This window comes from Procambarus clarkii, chromosome 38 (assembly GCF_040958095.1).
Source record: "Procambarus clarkii isolate CNS0578487 chromosome 38, FALCON_Pclarkii_2.0, whole genome shotgun sequence".
Lineage (NCBI taxonomy): Eukaryota > Metazoa > Arthropoda > Malacostraca > Decapoda > Cambaridae > Procambarus > Procambarus clarkii.
Window position 1 is genome coordinate 10,277,679 of NC_091187.1, and position 19,132 is coordinate 10,296,810.

Below are 19,132 nucleotides of genomic sequence, written 5' to 3' on the forward strand. Positions count from 1 at the left end.
TCATAGGTAAAGCAAGCAAAGTCGAATGAGTCGAGATAGCAGGAGGAGCGGACGCAGTCAGGCTGACAGAGTCCGGAGTGGCAGGAGGCCTCGGAGATGGACGTTCGAAGGAATGGGGAAGGACAGAAATAGTGAAATGCAATTTAGCAAACACAGCATCATAGGGATAATCAATAGCCACGGGACTCTCCATAGCGGGGTCAGTCGATTCCGTCACAGAGATGGGAGGAGAGGCAGGGACAGAGCTGGAGGTGGACAGCAAGAGGTCGACGGACACCTTCTTACCAGCTGGGGAGGAAGGAGAGAAGCCAGGCTTACTGATCTGACTGCGAGACACAGGCATGCCAACAGCAGTGTTCTGTGCGACAGCCTCCACAGTCTCAGCAAGAGAGGAAGAACGAGAGCAGACAACACGAAGACGACCGGAAGGAGGATGGACATCGGAGGGGCTGAGAAGAAAGACGGGTTGGGAAGGGAAGGCCACAGAAAATAAGGAATAGGGAGAAGGCGGAGAGGTAACAGTGAACAGCAGAAGACTGGGTGGGAAGGGTGGAAACGCCAGACGGTGAGTTGTGAGCAGGAGCCTCGGGGTCAGAATGGCGACGGAAGACGGGGAGCTGGTGGAGGTACTGGGGGTCGAAGGCCTGGAAACGGTTGTGAAATTGAGAACGGGGTGAAGGGTGGGGAGAAGTGTGAGGCAACACACGAGAGTAAGTCATGTCGGGTAAAGAGTTAAGGCGTCGAACTTGGCGTCTTGCCTCGAGGAAAGAAATCTGATCACGATGTTTAAATTGAGAATGGCTTCCTCAAATTTGTTGTATATGCATGAGCGGGAGAAGGCAGGGTGGGCGTCACCGCCCAACCCGTTCTCGCACTTTCTTATAGTCAATATTGACTTATTTAATAAGTGCATATGTGACATACTAATTTATTGTGAATATTTTAGTTTTTCCTTGAAAAGCTTCATAGTAAACACCGACCTTACCTAACCTTCTTAGTATGTTAAGATAAGCATCTTATTGCTTCTTAATTACAATTATTACTTAACCTATTATAGGTATAGGTTAATTATTACTTAACCTATTATAAGTCTTAACCTTATTATAAGTCTATCTTATTGCGTCTTAATTACAATTATTACTTAACCTATTATAGGTATAGGTTAATTATTACTTAACCTATTATAGGTATAGGTTAATTATTACTTAACCTATTATAAGTATAGGTTAAGTAATAATTGTAACTACGAAGCAATAAGATGCTTATCTTAACATACTAAGAAGGTTAGGTAAAGTCGGTGTTTTCTATGAAGCTTTTCAAGGTAAACTAAAATATTCACAATAAATTAGTATGTCACATATGCACTTATTTAATAAGTCAATATTGACTATAAGAAAGTGCGAGAACGGGTTGTACCGCCACTGATGGAGCGAGGCTGGGGAGAAGAGCACTCTGTCTTAAAAAAGGTGTGATGAGCAAGGAACACTTATCACTGACACTGAAATTTCGATGAGTGTTTTTTGCACCCTTCATTTCTTGCAGGTAACTTCTGCCATTGCCTGAAACGCTGTGCGTACTAGTGGCTTTAGGTATTGTATGTACTAACTAATAAATAATAATTTTTTTATTCAGGTAAGGTACATACATACAAGGTAAGATACAAAGTTGATGGATTTATAGATAGAGCTAGTACATACAATGCCTAAAGCCACTAGTACGCATAGCGTTTCCGGCAGGAAACTCTGTCTATAAATCCAACATTATGTTTGCAACTCAGCTTCTATGTATGTACTTTTACGTGAATAAACATTTTGATTTTTGTTTTGAGGTATTTATATAGGACATGTGTTTCAGGCCGGTGGCGGGGAGCAAGTCGGAGCGACGGGGCAAGAACGCTGCCAGACACATCAACGCCGAGGTGGTGCTCCTGTGTGACATGATCTACCAGGAGGGTCACCAGTACGACAACGGCACCGCCGTCATCTCCTTCGGCGACCTCTTCCAGGTGAGGCAGCCAGGTGGTACTCACCTAGTTGTGATTGCAAGGTGAGTACTAAAGAGTCACATCTTCGGCTCTTTGGTCCAACCTCTTAACTGTCAATCAACTAGGGTACAGGTTCCGGAGTCTATTGAGCTGTATCATATCTACATTTGAAACTGTGTATGGAGTCAGCCTCCACCACATCACTGCCTAATGCATTCCATTTGTTAACTATGACACTGAAAATGTTATTTCTAATATCTCTGTGGCTCATCTGGGTACTCAGTTTCCACCTGTGTCCCCTTTGTTCGTGTTCCACTCATGCTAAATGGTTTGTCTTTGTAAATTTCTCTGTCTATCTATTCCTATGAGAATTTTGTAGGTGGTGATCATGTCTCCCCTTACTCTTCTGTCTTCTAGGGACGTGAGGTTTAGCTCCCGTAGACTTTCTTTGTAGCTTATACCTCTCAGTTCTGGGACTAGTCTGGTGGCATACCTCTGAAACTTCAACTTTGTCTTGCGTTTAACTAGGTATGGAGTCAAGGCTGGAGCTGCATACTCCAGGATTGATCTGACATGTGTGATATACAAGGTTCTGAATTATTCCTAACACAAGTTTCTAAAGGCAATTCTTATGTTGGTCAATCTAACATATTGGTGTGTGATATCAACCCCCAGATCCTTCTATTTGACTTTCGAAGGATTTCACCTCCCAGATGATACCTTGTGTTCAGCCTCCTGCTCCCTTCGCCTAGTTTCATTACTTCACACTTTCCTGAGTGTAAAGTAGCCATTTTTCGGACATTCCTCCAGTTTGTCTAGGTCATCCTGTAGTTTGTCGATCTTCATCCGTCTTGATTCTTCTCATAATTTTTGCATCATCAGCAAACATTGAGAGGAACGAGTCTATAACCTCCGGAAGATCGTTTACATATATTAAAAACAGGATGGGTCCAAGTACAGAGCTCTGTGGGACTCCGCTGGTGACATCTCGCCACTCTGATGTTGTCTCCTCCCTCACCGTTACTCGCTGTTTCCTGTTGGCAGTGGCGATGCAGCCAGGTGGTCGATGCAGGCAGGTGGTCGATGCAGGCAGGTGGTCGAGGTAGGCAGGTGGTCGAGGCGGGCAGGTGGTCGAGGCAGGCAGGTGGTCGAGGCAGGCAGGTGGTCGAGGCAGGCAGGTGGTCGAGGCGGGCAGGTGGTCGAGGCAGCCAGGTGGTCGAGGCAGGCAGGTGGTCGAGGTAGGCAGGTGGTCGAGGTAGGCAGGTGGTCGAGGTAGGCAGGTGGTCGAGGCGGGCAGGTGGTCGAGGTAGGCAGGTGGTCGAGGCGGCCAGGTAATCGAGGCGGGCAGGTGGTCGAGGCGGGCAGGTGGTCGAGGCGGGCAGGTGGTCGAGGTAGGCAGGTGGTCGAGGCGGGCAGGTGGTCGAGGCGGGCAGGTGGTCGAGGTAGGCAGGTGGTCGAGGTAGGCAGGTGGTCGAGGTAGGCAGGTGGTCGAGGTAGGCAGGTGGTCGAGGCAGGCAGGTGGTCGAGACAGCCAGGTGGTCGAGGCAGGCAGGTGGTCGAGGCAGCCAGGTGGTCGAGGCAGGCAGGTGGTCGAGACAGCCAGGTGGTCGAGGCAGCCAGGTGGTCGAGGCAGGCAGGTGGTCGAGACAGCCAGGTGGTCGAGGCAGGCAGGTGGTCAAGGCAGCCAGGTGGTCGAGGCAGGCAGATGGTCGAGGCGGGCAGGTGGTCGAGGCACCAGGGGGTCGAGGCAGGCAGGTGATCGAGACAGCCAGGTGGTCGAGGCAGGCAGGTGGTCGAGGCAGCCAGGTGGTCGAGGTAGCCAGGTAGTCGAGGCAGCCAGGTGGTCGAGGTAGCCAGGTGGTCGAGGCAGCCAGGTGGTCGAGGCAGGCAGGTGGTCGAGGCAGGCAGGTGGTCAAGGCAGCCAGGTGGTCGAGGTAGCCAGGTGGTCGAGGCAGCCAGGTGGTCGAGGCAGGCAGGTGGTCGTGGCAGGCAGGTCCAGGCAGCCAGGTGGTCGAGGCAGCCAGGTGGTCGAGACAGGCAGGTGGTTGAGGCAGCCAGGTGGTCGAGGCAGGCAGGTGGTCGAGGCAGGCAGATGGTCGAGGCAGGCAGGTGGTCGAGGAAGGCAGGTGGTCGTGGCAGCCAGGTGGTCGAGGCAGGCAGGTGGTCGTGGCAGGCAGGTCCAGGCAGCCAGGTGGTCGAGGCAGCCAGGTGGTTGAGACAGGCAGATGGTCGAGGCAGGCAGATGGTCGAGGCAGGCAGGTGATTGAGACAGGCAGATGGTCGAGGCAGGCAGGTGGTCGAGGAAGGCAGGTGGTCGAGGCAGCCAGGTGGTCGAGGCAGGCAGGTGGTCGAGGCAGGCAGGTGGTTGAGACAGGCAGGTGGTTGAGGCAGGCAGATGGTCGAGGAAGGCAGGTGGTCGTGGCAGCCAGGTGGTCGAGGCAGCCAGGTGGTCGAGGCAGGCAGGTGGTCGAGGCAGCCAGGTGGTCGAGGCAGCCAGGTGGTCGAGGCAGCCAGGTGGTCGAGGCAGGCATGTCGGAAAATCCGACACCATTTAATAATCATACAGATAATAGCTGTATTGTATAAACAAGTTAACCCATAGAAAACGTAACTTGTAGTGGAATTACCGTCTATAGAAAACGGGATATCATTACCACATACTATTATAATTCACCAGCTATTCTGCTGGGAATTATTCTTAAATACATTAGTCTTTGGACTTTACCATCATAAAAACATCTCATATAAATTAACTTAATTATCAATATTAAAGTAGAGTAAATGTGACCCTTCTATCACTTATTGACATCTGGACAATGTAAGCTAGGCGTCAGGGTGAGGGAGGGCAGCCATTGTTTATACGGAGACCAGAGGCACGGGAGCAAATTCGGCTCCTGTTAATTTTACTTGGACGTAGTGTTATGGAAACCAAAGGTGTACCATTATCAACACGCTGTCAACAAATCTAGTTAAGTGTTCTTTCCGAAACCCGTTTATTTTCATTTATGGCCATTAATGTCATTATATAGGGTGACCCGGTTAGAGCACGTGGTAGCCTCAAACTAAAGGTAATTAAGCCAGGTCTTCATTGTTCCATGTATAGTGTTTCTCTGATATACCCGTCATATATAGGATTCTGGCTTTACAGCTAGCGCCCTTTTGACAGGTCAAGACGAGGAAGCAAAGCTTTGTACATCAGTTACCAGGGTGATGGAAGCTACCTCAAAGAGGAAAAATGTGGTGTCTACAACCTAGTTATACCTGGTGGATTAAAGCTTGCTGTACAAATAAGATAAGGAACCTTTTCAATGTATGTAGTTAATACTGTAGTTAGATTGGCTGCATATATATAAATTAATTAATATAAACCCCCCCCCCCCTAATGTGTAGAGGATCGATTTGTGAGATTAAGAGATTATTGCAGAAATACAGTCCACTTATTATACAAATTGCTATCGAAGTATATAAATTAACGTAAATATAAATTCATATAAATTAAATAAGTATAAATCTCACAGGTCGGTTCCCACATTATTTGGTCCTTCGAACCGGATTATTATTTGGTCATCTTCGAACCGGATGACGGATTATTTGATCCTTTGAACCCATATTTGGTCATCTTCGAACCGGATGACGGATTATTTGATCCTTTGAACCCATATTTGGTCATCTTAGTACCGGATGAACCAGTTAACCAGTGGATTCATTAAATAAACTAGTGCAGTGTGATTTAAACAAAACAGCAGTCAAAGGCGGCAGCGTTGTCTCGAGCGAGTTCACGAGCCCCGCTCAGCCCAGTTAAGCCTTAGTCAGCGGTTTCATGTACACCCACAGATTTGGTGGCGTGTTATTCTGTGAAATGACAGCGCTAATATAGAAGCCAGCCAAATTAGTGACTGTGTCGCGAGATTGTTCACGGATTTCGTGGTGTTAAATTTCGCGAGAGATTATCTACGAATTTTGTGGACTTTATTTCGCGAGGTCACTAATAATATTTAATACTTCTTGATAATATTAGAAGTTTCATAGAGGCTAATTAAGAGGCTATTATCAATAATTGTGTATATTATTTCTCCAAAATAGAGAATCATTTAATATATATTGCACTAGTGATCACAGTATAATATTTACTAATTGCCAACCCACAACAGGGTAGGATATGACTAGTTGAACTATTATTGTTCATCCTAGTCCCATTATTACTATAGTCAGTTGTACTATATTGAACAACCTAACACCATTAATGAATGGTACAGACCCTATTTTGGGTGTAATTTTTATCAACTCGAGTTGAGTTGTATATATAATAATTTACTTATGATCATTACACCTTTGAGTGATTAATTAGTGTCTCTACCATCCTAGGGTGATATAGAAGAGCTAACCTAAAGGTACTTCCAGTGACACTGGTTTATCACTCAAATCATTAGTGTGTATAATTGTATATATATAATGTGTATTAATTTTAAGTGCTAACCTCTAGTAGAGGTAGGATTATTGCCTAGTGAGTGCAGAATTTACCCTAGGCTACCATTAGTGTTTGTTCAGTATTATGAGCAGCCCAAGTACAAGTCCCACAAGGCTTCACCAACGAGCCAGTATGGATAATGCAGGGAGAATGAAAAGAACCCTTGCAGGTCTTAAAGGCCACTTAACAAGACAGATCAAGAAATGTGAAGATTTGTCACAACAATCTCAAGTTGATTATGCTGACCTGGAAAGCTATTATCAAGCAGCTGCAGGTAAATTTGAGCAAATCAAATGTCAAATAGCAACATATGTGGCTGAACTTGCCAACACCAATTTATCAGAAACAGAAACAGACGACATTATGGTTGATCTTGCGAATTATGAAGATCACACTCAGGCCACGTTACAGCCTTATGTCAAATTAATTGCCCAGAACAAGGCAACAGCAACAACAACAACAGTTGCATCTAATACGAGTCAAGCAGAAGCTCGACTCCCTCCAATTAATTTACCCACTTTCTCAGGAAAAGATGATGAAGATTGGGACGAATTTTGGAACAAATTCGTTGACCTTGTAGACTCAAAACAATCTTTACCAAAGAGTAGTAAATTCTCTTATTTGCAAGGCCAATTATCAGGTGAGGCTAAAACAGTAGTATCCCATCTGAGATTAACTAATGACGGCTATGATCTGGCAGTAAAACTCCTCAAGGATAATTATGCTGATCCAGAAGTAAGAACATCACATTTAGTTCATGAGCTGTTGCATTTACCCCCACCGGAGGCTTCAGCTGATTCACTCCAAGTCTTCAAGCTGGAGGTAGAATCATTGATCAATGCCCTCAGCCTGACAGCAGATACAAACGGGGCTGAGTGGGTCTTGAAAATAATTGTCCAGGAGAAAATACCTAGGGACATATTGAGACAAATGAGTGCTCATTACAATAAAAGCATCTTATCTATGAATGAAATATCTGAAGGTTTAACGTCAGTAGTTCATCAATTACGAACACATGACAAATTAAAACCACCAAGTAAACCCTCAGAAACCAATAATAGTAAACCACAGAGTACCAAAGGTACTCCAAATCAATCTAGACAATATAATTCAACACCAAAGTGGAACAGTAGCAGTGTGGGCGTATATGCAGTGGGACCCTCCAAGCCTATAGTTACTGTGTCACCCAAGAACGTGACACCAAAGGGTACTGGAAGCTATGGAACATGTTTGTTCTGCGATGAGAAACATTCAATGTACCACTGCTCTAATTTTCCTGATAGTGACGCCCGTGTTGAACGACTCAAAGATTTGCAACATTGCACGAGGTGCCTCAGGAAACATAACATCAAGGACTGTGAGACCCAATTACACATCTGTAATAGGTGTAACAAAGGTCAGCACCATGCAGCATTGTGCAGAGACACCAAAACAACGTCTCCAAACCCCAAGGTGGAAGATAGCATTCCCACCACAGTACAGTACTGCAAGGTGCAACAAACAAAGAGTGTCCAATCGGCAAAGTCTAAAGGTAATACGACTTTGCCTACTGCCCAAATTACCATCCTGAATAAGAGGGCCAAGGTCCATACCCGTGGGTTGTTTGACCAAGGATCCCAAAGAACATATGTCACTAAAAAGCTGGCAGATGAACTACAATTAAGGCCTGTAGCCCAGATGTCATTCAACATCTCAGGGTTTGTAACAGATGCAGGACCTCAAGTCTACCAGGTGGTACAACCATCAGTACGTTTAGGCAGGTACATCTGTCGAGTACAAGCCATTGTGGTGGACAAAATACCAGTAGACCTACAAGTTCAAGGTCTGAGAGCAACAGCCAAATTCCTGAGAAATAGAGGAATAAAATTGGCAGATAATATTAAGTCTGATCACCTCACTGACTTCGGTCTCCTTGTAGAGACAGACTATTGTCATCGATTCATTGGTAGCCCTACTAAATATCAGGGCATAACCATGTTAAACTCTGCAGGAGGTAAATTACTCTCAGGCCCAGTATCAAGCCTGAGGAGACCTATGCCTGCAGATAAACAATACCAATAGAAATCTAAATTTGTCAGCTGATTATATTTCTCCAGTAGCATTATACTAAGGAGATTACAGCTGACTATAGTAACAGAGGTTGATGTTAGTATCATCATTTAAAGCTGAAGATGAGTTCATGAGGCCTCAGTGGCAAATCAGTGAACAGTAGCTTAAACAGCTACAAGTCACTGCGACCAATGTCACTGAACCCACTGCAGTCTCAGAACCATACTTTACTTTAATGATGAGCTATTCAATCTTCTGAATCAATTAACTAAATTAAACCCCAATAAATCTGATGACTGATTTGATACATTTATTATTTAATCAAGATGTATTCCATGGGCCTCAGTGTTTATATATCAGTGACTAGTTACCTGAACAAACTTCAAGTTATATCTAATGTCACTGATCTCACTGCAGTCCCTGAATCATACTTGACTGTAGTACTTGATCACATTCAGTCTTCTGGGTTAAATAATATGTAATAAGGCTTGAATATTAGCCTTTCAAGAGTTAACAGGGAAATGAAATCGCATTAGACTTCTAACCCCTGCAACTCTAGTACGGGACATCCGTCCTGTACGAACAGACACACAAATGTGTGATTACTAACTACTAACATCAAATTAATCTAATAATTCGAAGGAGGAGTATCGGTGTTCGTCTGTTCTAAATAGGACTTCGACCCGTGAGCAGCCCCTGGGGAATTATGTCGGAAAATCCGACACCATTTAATAATCATACAGATAATAGCTGTATTGTATAAACAAGTTAACCCATAGAAAACGTAACTTGTAGTGGAATTACCGTCTATAGAAAACGGGATATCATTACCACATACTATTATAATTCACCAGCTATTCTGCTGGGAATTATTCTTAAATACATTAGTCTTTGGACTTTACCATCATAAAAACATCTCATATAAATTAACTTAATTATCAATATTAAAGTAGAGTAAATGTGAAACTTCTATCACTTATTGACATCTGGACAATGTAAGCTAGGCGTCAAGGTGAGGGAGGGCAGCCATTGTTTATACGGAGACCAGAGGCACGGGAGCAAATTCGGCTCCTGTTAATTTTACTTGGACGTAGTGTTATGGAAACCAAAGGTGTACCATTATCAACACGCTGTCAACAAATCTAGTTAAGTGTTCTTTCCGAAACCCGTTTATTTTCATTTATGGCCATTAATGTCATTATATAGGGTGACCCGGTTAGAGCACGTGGTAGCCTCAAACTAAAGGTAATTAAGCCAGGTCTTCATTGTTCCATGTATAGTGTTTCTCTGATATACCTGTCATATAGGATTCTGGCTTTACAGCTAGCGCCCTTTTGACAGGTCAAGACGAGGAAGCAAAGCTTTGTACATCAGTTACCAGGGTGATGGAAGCTACCTCAAAGGGGAAAAATGTGGTGTCTACAACCTAGTTATACCTGGTGGACTAAAGCTTGCTGTACAAATAAGATAAGGAACCTTTTCAATGTATGTAGTTAATACTGTAGTTAGATTGGCTGCATATATATAAATTAATTAATATAAACCCCCCCCCTAATGTGTAGAGGATCGATTTGTGAGATTAAGAGAATATTGCAGAAATACAGTCCACTTATCATTATACAAATTGCTATCGAAGAATAAAAATTAACGTAAATATAAATTCATAAAAATTAAATCAATATAAATCTCACAGGTCGGTTCCCACAAGGCAGGTGGTCGAGGCAGACAGGTGGTCGAGGCAGGCAGGTGGTCGAGGCAGACAGGTGGTCGAGGCAGCCAGGTGGTCGAGGCAGGCAGGTGGTCGAGGTAGCCAGGTGGTCGAGGCAGGCAGGTGGTCGAGGTAGCCAGGTGGTCGAGGTAGGTAGGTGGTCGAGGCGGGCAGGTGGTCGAGGCAGGCAGGTGGTCGAGGCAGGCAGGTGGTCGAGGCGGGCAGGTGGTAGAGGCAGACAGGTGGTCGAGGCAGCCAGGTGGTCGAGGCAGGCAGGTGGTCGAGGTAGCCAGGTGGTCGAGGTAGCCAGGTGGTCGAGGTAGGTAGGTGGTCGAGGTAGCCAGGTGGTCGAGTTAGGTAGGTGGTCGAGGTAGCCAGGTGGTCGAGGCAGCCAGGTGGTCGAGGCAGGCAGGTGGTCGAGGCAGCCAGGTGGTCGAGGCAGGCAGGTGGTCGAGGCAGGCAGGTGGTCGAGGTAGCCAGGTGGTCGAGGTAGCCAGGTGGTCGAGGTAGGTAGGTGGTCGAGGCGGGCAGGTGGTCGAGGCAGGCAGGTGGTCGAGGCAGGCAGGTGGTCGAGGCAGGCAGGTGGTCGAGGTAGGTAGGTGGTTGAGGTAGCCAGGTGGTCGAGGTAGGTAGGTGGTCGAGGTAGCCAGGTGGTCGAGGCAGCCAGGTGGTCGAGGCAGGCAGGTGGTCGAGGCAGGCAGGTGGTCGAGGCGGGCAGGTGGTCGAGGCAGGCAGGTGGTCGAGGCGGGCAGGTGGTCGAGGCAGGCAGGTGGTCGAGGCAGGCAGGTGGTCGAGGCAGGCAGGTGGTCGAGGCAGGCAGGTGGTCGTGGCAGGCAGGTGGTCGAGGCAACCAGGTGGTCGAGGCAGGCAGGTGGTCGAGGTAGGTAGGTGGTCGAGGCGGGCAGGTGGTCGAGGCGGGCAGGTGGTCGAGGCGGGCAGGTGGTCGAGGCGGGCAGGTGGTCGAGGCAGGCAGGTGGTCGAGGCAGGCAGGTGGTCGAGGCAGGCAGGTGGCCGAGGCGAGCAGGTGGTCGAGGCGGGCAGGTGGTCGAGGCAGGCAGGTGGTCGAGGCAGGCAGGTGGTCGAGGCGAGCAGGTGGTCGAGGCGGGCAGGTGGTCGAGGCAGGCAGGTGGTCGAGGCGGGCAGGTGGTCGAGGCGGGCAGGTGGTCGAGGCAGGCAGGTGGTCGAGGCAGGCAGGTGGTCGAGGCAGGCAGGTGGTCGAGGCAGGCAGGTGGTCGAGGCGAGCAGGTGGTCGAGGCGGGCAGGTGGTCGAGGCGGGCAGGTGGTCGAGGCGAGCAGGTGGTCGAGGCGGGCAGGTGGTCGGGGCAGGCAGGTGGTCGAGGCAGGCAGGTGGTCGAGGCAGGCAGGTGGTCGAGGCAGGCAGGTGGTCGAGGCAGGCAGGTGGTCGAGGCAGCCAGATGGTCGAGGTAGGCAGGTGGTCGAGGCAGCCAGATGGTCGAGGTAGGCAGGTGGTCGAGGTAGGCAGGTGGTCGAGGCAGCCAGGTGGTCGAGGTAGGCAGGTGGTCGAGGCAGCCAGGTGGTCGAGGCAGGCAGGTGGTCGAGACAGCCAGATGGTCGAGGTAGGCAGGTGGTCGAGGCAGGCAGGTGGTCGAGGTAGGTAGGTGGTCGAGGCGGGCAGGTGGTCGAGGCGGGCAGGTGGTCGAGGTAGGTAGGTGGTCGAGGCAGGCAGGTGGTTGAAGCAGGCAGGTGGTCGAGGCAGGCAGGTGGTCGAGGCGGGCAGGTGGTCGAGGCGGGCAGGTGGTCGAGGTAGGTAGGTGGTCGAGGCAGGCAGGTGGTCGAGGCAGGCAGGTGGTCGAGCCGGGCAGGTGGTCGAGGCAGGCAGGTGGTCGAGGCAGGCAGGTGGTCGAGGCGGGCAGGTGGTCGAGGCGGGCAGGTGGTCGAGGTAGGTAGGTGGTCGAGGCGGGCAGGTGGTCGAGGTAGGTAGGTGGTCGAGGCGGGCAGGTGGTTGAAGCAGGCAGATGGTCGAGGCGGGCAGGTGGTCGAGGCAGGCAGGTGGTCGAGGCAGGCAGGTGGTCGAGGTAGGCAGGTGGTCGAGGCAGCCAGATGGTCGAGGTAGGCAGGTGGTCGAGGTAGGCAGGTGGTCGAGGCAGCCAGGTGGTCGAGGTAGGCAGGTGGTCGAGGCAGCCAGGTGGTCGAGGCAGGCAGGTGGTCGAGACAGCCAGATGGTCGAGGTAGGCAGGTGGTCGAGGCAGGCAGGTGGTCGAGGTAGGTAGGTGGTCGAGGCGGGCAGGTGGTCGAGGCGGGCAGGTGGTCGAGGTAGGTAGGTGGTCGAGGCAGGCAGGTGGTTGAAGCAGGCAGGTGGTCGAGGCAGGCAGGTGGTCGAGGCGGGCAGGTGGTCGAGGCGGGCAGGTGGTCGAGGTAGGTAGGTGGTCGAGGCAGGCAGGTGGTCGAGGCAGGCAGGTGGTCGAGCCGGGCAGGTGGTCGAGGCAGGCAGGTGGTCGAGGCAGGCAGGTGGTCGAGGCGGGCAGGTGGTCGAGGCGGGCAGGTGGTCGAGGTAGGTAGGTGGTCGAGGCGGGCAGGTGGTCGAGGTAGGTAGGTGGTCGAGGCGGGCAGGTGGTTGAAGCAGGCAGATGGTCGAGGCGGGCAGGTGGTCGAGGCAGGCAGGTGGTCGAGGCAGGCAGGTGGTCGAGGTAGGCAGGTGGTCGAGGCGGGCAGGTGGTCGAGGCGGGCAGGTGGTCGAGGTAGGTAGGTGGTCGAGGCAGGCAGGTGGTCGAGGTAGGTAGGTGGTCGAGGCAGGCAGGTGGTCGAGGCAGGCAGGTGGTCGAGGCAGGCAGGTGGTCGAGGCAGCCAGGTCGTCGAGACAGCCAGATGGTCGAGGTAGGCAGGTGGTCGAGGCGGGCAGGTGGTCGAGGTAGGTAGGTGGTCGAGGCGGGCAGGTGGTCGAGGCGGGCAGGTGATTGAAGCGGGCAGATGGTCGAGGCGGGCAGGTGGTCGAGGCAGGCAGGTGGTCGAGGCAGGCAGGTGGTCGAGGCAGGCAGGTGGTCGAGGTAGGCAGGTGGTCGAGGCGGGCAGGTGGTCGAGGCGGGCAGGTGGTCGAGGTAGGTAGGTGGTCGAGGCAGGCAGGTGGTCGAGGTAGGTAGGTGGTCGAGGCAGGCAGGTGGTCGAGGCAGGCAGGTGGTCGAGGCAGGCAGGTGGTCGAGGCAGCCAGGTCGTCGAGACAGCCAGATGGTCGAGGTAGGCAGGTGGTCGAGGCGGGCAGGTGGTCGAGGTAGGTAGGTGGTCGAGGCGGGCAGGTGGTCGAGGTAGGTAGGTGGTCGAGGCGGGCAGGTGGTCGAGGCGGGCAGGTGGTCGAGGCAGCCAGGTGGTCGAGGCAGGCAGGTGGTCGAGGCAGGCAGGTGGTCGAGGCGGGCAGGTGGTCGAGGTAGGCAGGTGGTCGAGGTAGGTAGGTGGTCGAGGTAGCCAGGTGGTCGAGTTAGGTAGGTGGTCGAGGTAGCCAGGTGGTCGAGGCAGCCAGGTGGTCCAGGCAGGCAGGTGGTCGAGGCAGCCAGGTGGTCGAGGCAGGCAGGTGGTCGAGGTAGCCAGGTGGTCGAGGCAGGCAGGTGGTCGAGGTAGCCAGGTGGTCGAGGTAGCCAGGTGGTCGAGGTAGGTAGGTGGTCGAGGCGGGCAGGTGGTCGAGGCAGGCAGGTGGTCGAGGCAGGCAGGTGGTCGAGGCAGGCAGGTGGTCGAGGTAGGTAGGTGGTCGAGGTAGCCAGGTGGTCGAGGTAGGTAGGTGGTCGAGGTAGCCAGGTGGTCGAGGCAGCCAGGTGGTCGAGGCAGGCAGGTGGTCGAGGCAGGCAGGTGGTCGAGGCGGGCAGGTGGTCGAGGCAGGCAGGTGGTCGAGGCGGGCAGGTGGTCGAGGCAGGCAGGTGGTCGAGGCAGGCAGGTGGTCGAGGCAGGCAGGTGGTCGAGGCGGGCAGGTGGTCGTGGCAGGCAGGTGGTCGAGGCAGCCAGGTGGTCGAGGCAGGCAGGTGGTCGAGGTAGGTAGGTGGTCGAGGCGGGCAGGTGGTCGAGGCGGGCAGGTGGTCGAGGCGGGCAGGTGGTCGAGGCGGGCAGGTGGTCGAGGCAGGCAGGTGGTCGAGGCAGGCAGGTGGCCGAGGCAGGCAGGTGGCCGAGGCGAGCAGGTGGTCGAGGCGGGCAGGTGGTCGAGGCAGGCAGGTGGTCGAGGCAGGCAGGTGGTCGAGGCGAGCAGGTGGTCGAGGCGGGCAGGTGGTCGAGGCAGGCAGGTGGTCGAAGCGGGCAGGTGGTCGAGGCAGGCAGGTGGTCGAGGCAGGCAGGTGGTCGAGGCAGGCAGGTGGTCGAGGCGGGCAGGTGGTCGAGGCGGGCAGGTGGTCGAGGCGGGCAGGTGGTCGAGGCGGGCAGGTGGTCGAGGCGGGCAGGTGGTCGAGGCGAGCAGGTGGTCGAGGCGGGCAGGTGGTCGGGGCAGGCAGGTGGTCGAGGCAGGCAGTTGGTCGAGGCGGGCAGGTGGTCGAGGCAGGCAGGTGGTCGAGGCAGGCAGGTGGTCGAGGCAGCCAGATGGTCGAGGTAGGCAGGTGGTCGAGGCAGCCAGATGGTCGAGGTAGGCAGGTGGTCGAGGTAGGCAGGTGGTCGAGGTAGGCAGGTGGTCGAGGCAGCCAGGTGGTCGAGGTAGGCAGGTGGTCGAGGCAGCCAGGTGGTCGAGGCAGGCAGGTGGTCGAGACAGCCAGATGGTCGAGGTAGGCAGGTGGTCGAGGCAGGCAGGTGGTCGAGGTAGGTAGGTGGTCGAGGCGGGCAGGTGGTCGAGGTAGGTAGGTGGTCGAGGCAGGCAGGTGGTTGAAGCAGGCAGGTGGTCGAGGCAGGCAGGTGGTCGAGGCAGGCAGGTGGTCGAGGCGGGCAGGTGGTCGAGGTAGGTAGGTGGTCGAGGCAGGCAGGTGGTCGAGGCAGGCAGGTGGTCGAGGCAGGCAGGTGGTCGAGGCGGGCAGGTGGTCGAGGCGGGCAGGTGGTCGAGGTAGGTAGGTGGTCGAGGCGGGCAGGTGGTCGAGGTAGGTAGGTGGTCGAGGCGGGCAGGTGGTCGAAGCAGGCAGATGGTCGAGGAGGGCAGGTGGTCGAGGCAGGCAGGTGGTCGAGGCAGGCAGGTGGTCGAGGTAGGCAGGTGGTCGAGGCGGGCAGGTGGTCGAGGCGGGCAGGTGGTCGAGGTAGGTAGGTGGTCGAGGCAGGCAGGTGGTCGAGGTAGGCAGGTGGTCGAGGCAGGCAGGTGGTCGAGGCAGGCAGGTGGTCGAGGCAGCCAGGTCGTCGAGACAGCCAGATGGTCGAGGTAGGCAGGTGGTCGAGGTAGGTAGGTGGTCGAGGCGGGCAGGTGGTCGAGGTAGGTAGGTGGTCGAGGCGGGCAGGTGGTCGAGGCAGCCAGGTGGTCGAGGCAGGCAGGTGGTCGAGGCGGGCAGGTGGTCGAGGCAGGCAGGTGGTCGAGGCGGGCAGGTGGTCGAGGCGGGCAGGTGGTCGAGGCGGGCAGGTGGTCGAGGCGGGCTGGTGGTCGAGGCGGGCAGGTGGTCGAGGCAGCCAGGTGGTCGAGGTGGGCAGGTGGTCGAGGCGGGCAGGTGGTCGAGGTAGGCAGGTGGTCGAGGCAGGCAGGTGGTCGAGGCAGCCAGGTGGTCGAGGCGGGCAGGTGGTCGAGGCGGGCAGGTGGTCGAGGCGGGCAGGTGGTCGAGGCGGGCTGGTGGTCGAGGCAGGCAGGTGGTCGAGGCGGGCAGGTTGTCTAGGCAGGCAGGTGGTCGAGGCGGGCAGGTGGTCGAGGCGGGCAGGTGGTCGAGGCGGGCAGGTGGTCGAGGCGGGCTGGTGGTCGAGGCGGGCTGGTGGTCGAGGCGGGCAGGTGGTCGAGGCAGCCAGGTGGTCGAGGCAGGCAGGTGGTCGAGGCGGGCAGGTGGTCGAGGCAGCCAGGTGGTCGAGGCAGCCAGGTGGTCGAGGCGGGCAGGTGTACAGCTGCATCACCCCAGACCCACACCTGCAGTACACAGGACTGAGTATGGTATTATCTCCCCCGCAGATCTACACCCGGATCTCCAACAAGGTGGTCGGCATCCTACTCCGCGCCCGGAAATATGGACTCTTGGACTTCGAGGGGGAGATTCTCTTCCAGGTAAGAGAATAAAATTTATCCATCCTACAAACCGGTATAAACTTATGAACTTTAGGAAATATTTACGAATTCCCATTTGGTTTTTTGTATATATTTTTATGATTGATGTTTAGAAGACTAACAGCGTGTTTTCTCTGTATAGGGGCGAGACGATGACGTGCCAATCTTCCTCCTCAAGCCTATTAAAGAGATCAGAGAAGAACTCGGGAAGGATCAGGAGTTCGAAGTTGGTGTGTGTCATAATAAGATGGACCCCGACTCCTAGACTCCAGCCCCTGGAGCATCACGTCTTGGCTCTCTGCCCCGAGGATCAGCGGCAATCAGCTCCAAGAGCTAAAGATAAAGCAAGACCAGTTTCTTCTCTGAAGTATTACATCGTATTTTGACGCATCAATCCCCCTACGACCATAAACTGACGTACTTAAAATATCGCAGCGGCTCGCAAAATTGACGCGATTTCCCGTTTTCTGTTCGGGGGTTCCTCGGGTATGTTAGTGTTAGACAATTTAGTACATCAATATAGTGCCGTTGTGAACGCTCGAGAGGACGGGCTAATTTCTCTGGGTTAGCGACACCCAGCTGTCTGTGTTAAAGCCCCTAGTAACACCCAGCTGTCTGTGCTAGAGCCCCTAGTAACACCCAGCTGTCTGTGCTAGAGCCCCTAGTAACACCCAGCTGTCTGTGTTAGAGCCCTAGTAACACCCAGCTGTCTGTGTTAGAGCCCCTAGTAACACCCAGCTGTCTGTGCTAGAGCCCTAGTAACACCCAGCTGTCTGTGTTAGAGTCCTAGTAACACCCAGCTGTCTGTACTAGAGCCCTAGTAACACCCAGCTGTCTGTGTTAGAGCCCTAGTAACACCCAGCTGTCTGTACTAGAGCCCTAGTAACACCCAGCTGTCTGTGCTAGAGCCCCTAGTAACACCCAGCTGTCTGTGCTAGAGCCCCTAGTAACACCCAGCTGTCTGTGTTAGAGCCCTAGTAACACCCAGCTGTCTGTGTTAGAGCCCCTAGTAACACCCAGCTGTCTGTGCTAGAGCCCTAGTAACACCCAGCTGTCTGTGTTAGAGCCCTAGTAACACCCAGCTGTGTTAGAGCCCCTAGTAACACCCAGCTGTCTGTGCTAGAGCCCTAGTAACACCCAGCTGTCTGTGCTAGAGCCCCTAGTAACACCCAGCCGTCTGTACTAGAGCCCTAGTAACACCCAGCTGTCTGTGTTAGAGCCCTAGTAACACCCAGCTGTCTGTGTTAGAGCCCTAGTAACACCCAGCCGTCTGTACTAGAGCCCTAGTAACACCCAGCTGTCTGTACTAGAGCCCTAGTAACACCCAGCTGTCTGTACTAGAGCCCTAGTAACACCCAGCTGTCTGTGTTAGAGCCCTAGTAACACCCAGCTGTCTGTACTAGAGCCCTAGTAACACCCAGCTGTCTGTGTTAGAGCCCTAGTAACACCCAGCTGTCTGTGTTAGAGCCCTAGTAACACCCAGCCGTCTGTACTAGAGCCCTAGTAACACCCAGCTGTCTGTACTAGAGCCCTAGTAACACCCAGCTGTCTGTACTAGAGCCCTAGTAACACCCAGCTGTCTGTGCTAGAGCCCCTAGTAACACCCAGCTGTCTGTGTTAGAGCCCTAGTAACACCCAGCTGTCTGTGCTAGAGCCCTAGTAACACCCAGCTGTCTGTACTAGAGCCCTAGTAACACCCAGCTGTCTGTGCTAGAGCCCTAGTAACACCCAGCTGTCTGTGTTAGAGCCCTAGTAACACCCAGCTGTCTGTGTTAGAGCCCTAGTAACACCCAGCTGTCTGTGCTAGAGCCCTAGTAACACCCAGCTGTCTGTGCTAGAGCCCTAGTAACACCCAGCTGTCTGTACTAGAGCCCTAGTAACACCCAGCTGTCTGTGTTAGAGCCCTAGTAACACCCAGCTGTCTGTGCTAGAGCCCTAGTAACACCCAGCTGTCTGTGTTAGAGCCCTAGTAACACCCAGCTGTCTGTACTAGAGCCCTAGTAACACCCAGCTGTCTGTACTAGAGCCCTAGTAACACCCAGCTGTCTGTGCTAGAGCCCTAGTAACACCCAGCTGTCTGTGCTAGAGCCCTAGTAACACCCAGCTGTCTGTGCTAGAGCCCTAGTAACACCCAGCTGTCTGTGCTAGAGCCCTAGTAACACCCAGCTGTCTGTACTAGAGCCCTAGTAACACCCAGCTGTCTGTGTTAGAGCCCTAGTAACACCCAGCTGTCTGTGCTAGAGCCCTAGTAACACCCAGCTGTCTGTGCTAGAGCCCTAGTAACACCCAGCTGTCTGTGTTAGAGCCCTAGTAACACCCAGCTGTCTGTGCTAGAGCCCTAGTAACACCCAGCTGTCTGTGCTAGAGCCCTAGTAACACCCAGCTGTCTGTGTTAGAGCCCTAGTAACACCCAGCTGTCTGTACTAGAGCCCTAGTAACACCCAGCTGTCTGTGCTAGAGCCCTAGTAACACCCAGCTGTCTGTGTTAGAGCCCTAGTAACACCCAGCTGTCTGTGCTAGAGCCCTAGTAACACCCAGCTGTCTGTGCTAGAGCCCTAGTAACACCCAGCTGTCTGTGCTAGAGCCCTAGTAACACCCAGCTGTCTGTACTAGAGCCCTAGTAACACCCAGCTGTCTGTACTAGAGCCCTAGTAACACCCAGCTGTCTGTGTTAGAGCCCTAGTAACACCCAGCTGTCTGTGTTAGAGCCCTAGTAACACCCAGCTGTCTGTGCTAGAGCCCTAGTAACACCCAGCTGTCTGTGTTAGAGCCCTAGTAACACCCAGCTGTCTGTACTAGAGCCCTAGTAACACCCAGCTGTCTGTACTAGAGCCCTAG

The 19,132-nt window shown here is 53.2% G+C and overlaps 1 protein-coding gene across 1 annotated transcript; it reads left to right on the forward strand.

The window, feature by feature from the left end:
* Positions 1-596: 596 nt before the first annotated feature.
* LOC123771966 (actin-binding Rho-activating protein) lies at positions 597-17,088 on the forward strand. The gene is made up of 4 exons (XM_069337480.1): positions 597-673; positions 1,855-2,005; positions 16,202-16,294; positions 16,437-17,088. The coding sequence occupies exons 1-4, from the start codon at positions 597-599 to the stop codon at positions 16,557-16,559; spliced, it is 444 nt and encodes a 147-aa protein (XP_069193581.1). The 3' UTR covers positions 16,560-17,088.
* Positions 17,089-19,132: the final 2,044 nt, after the last annotated feature.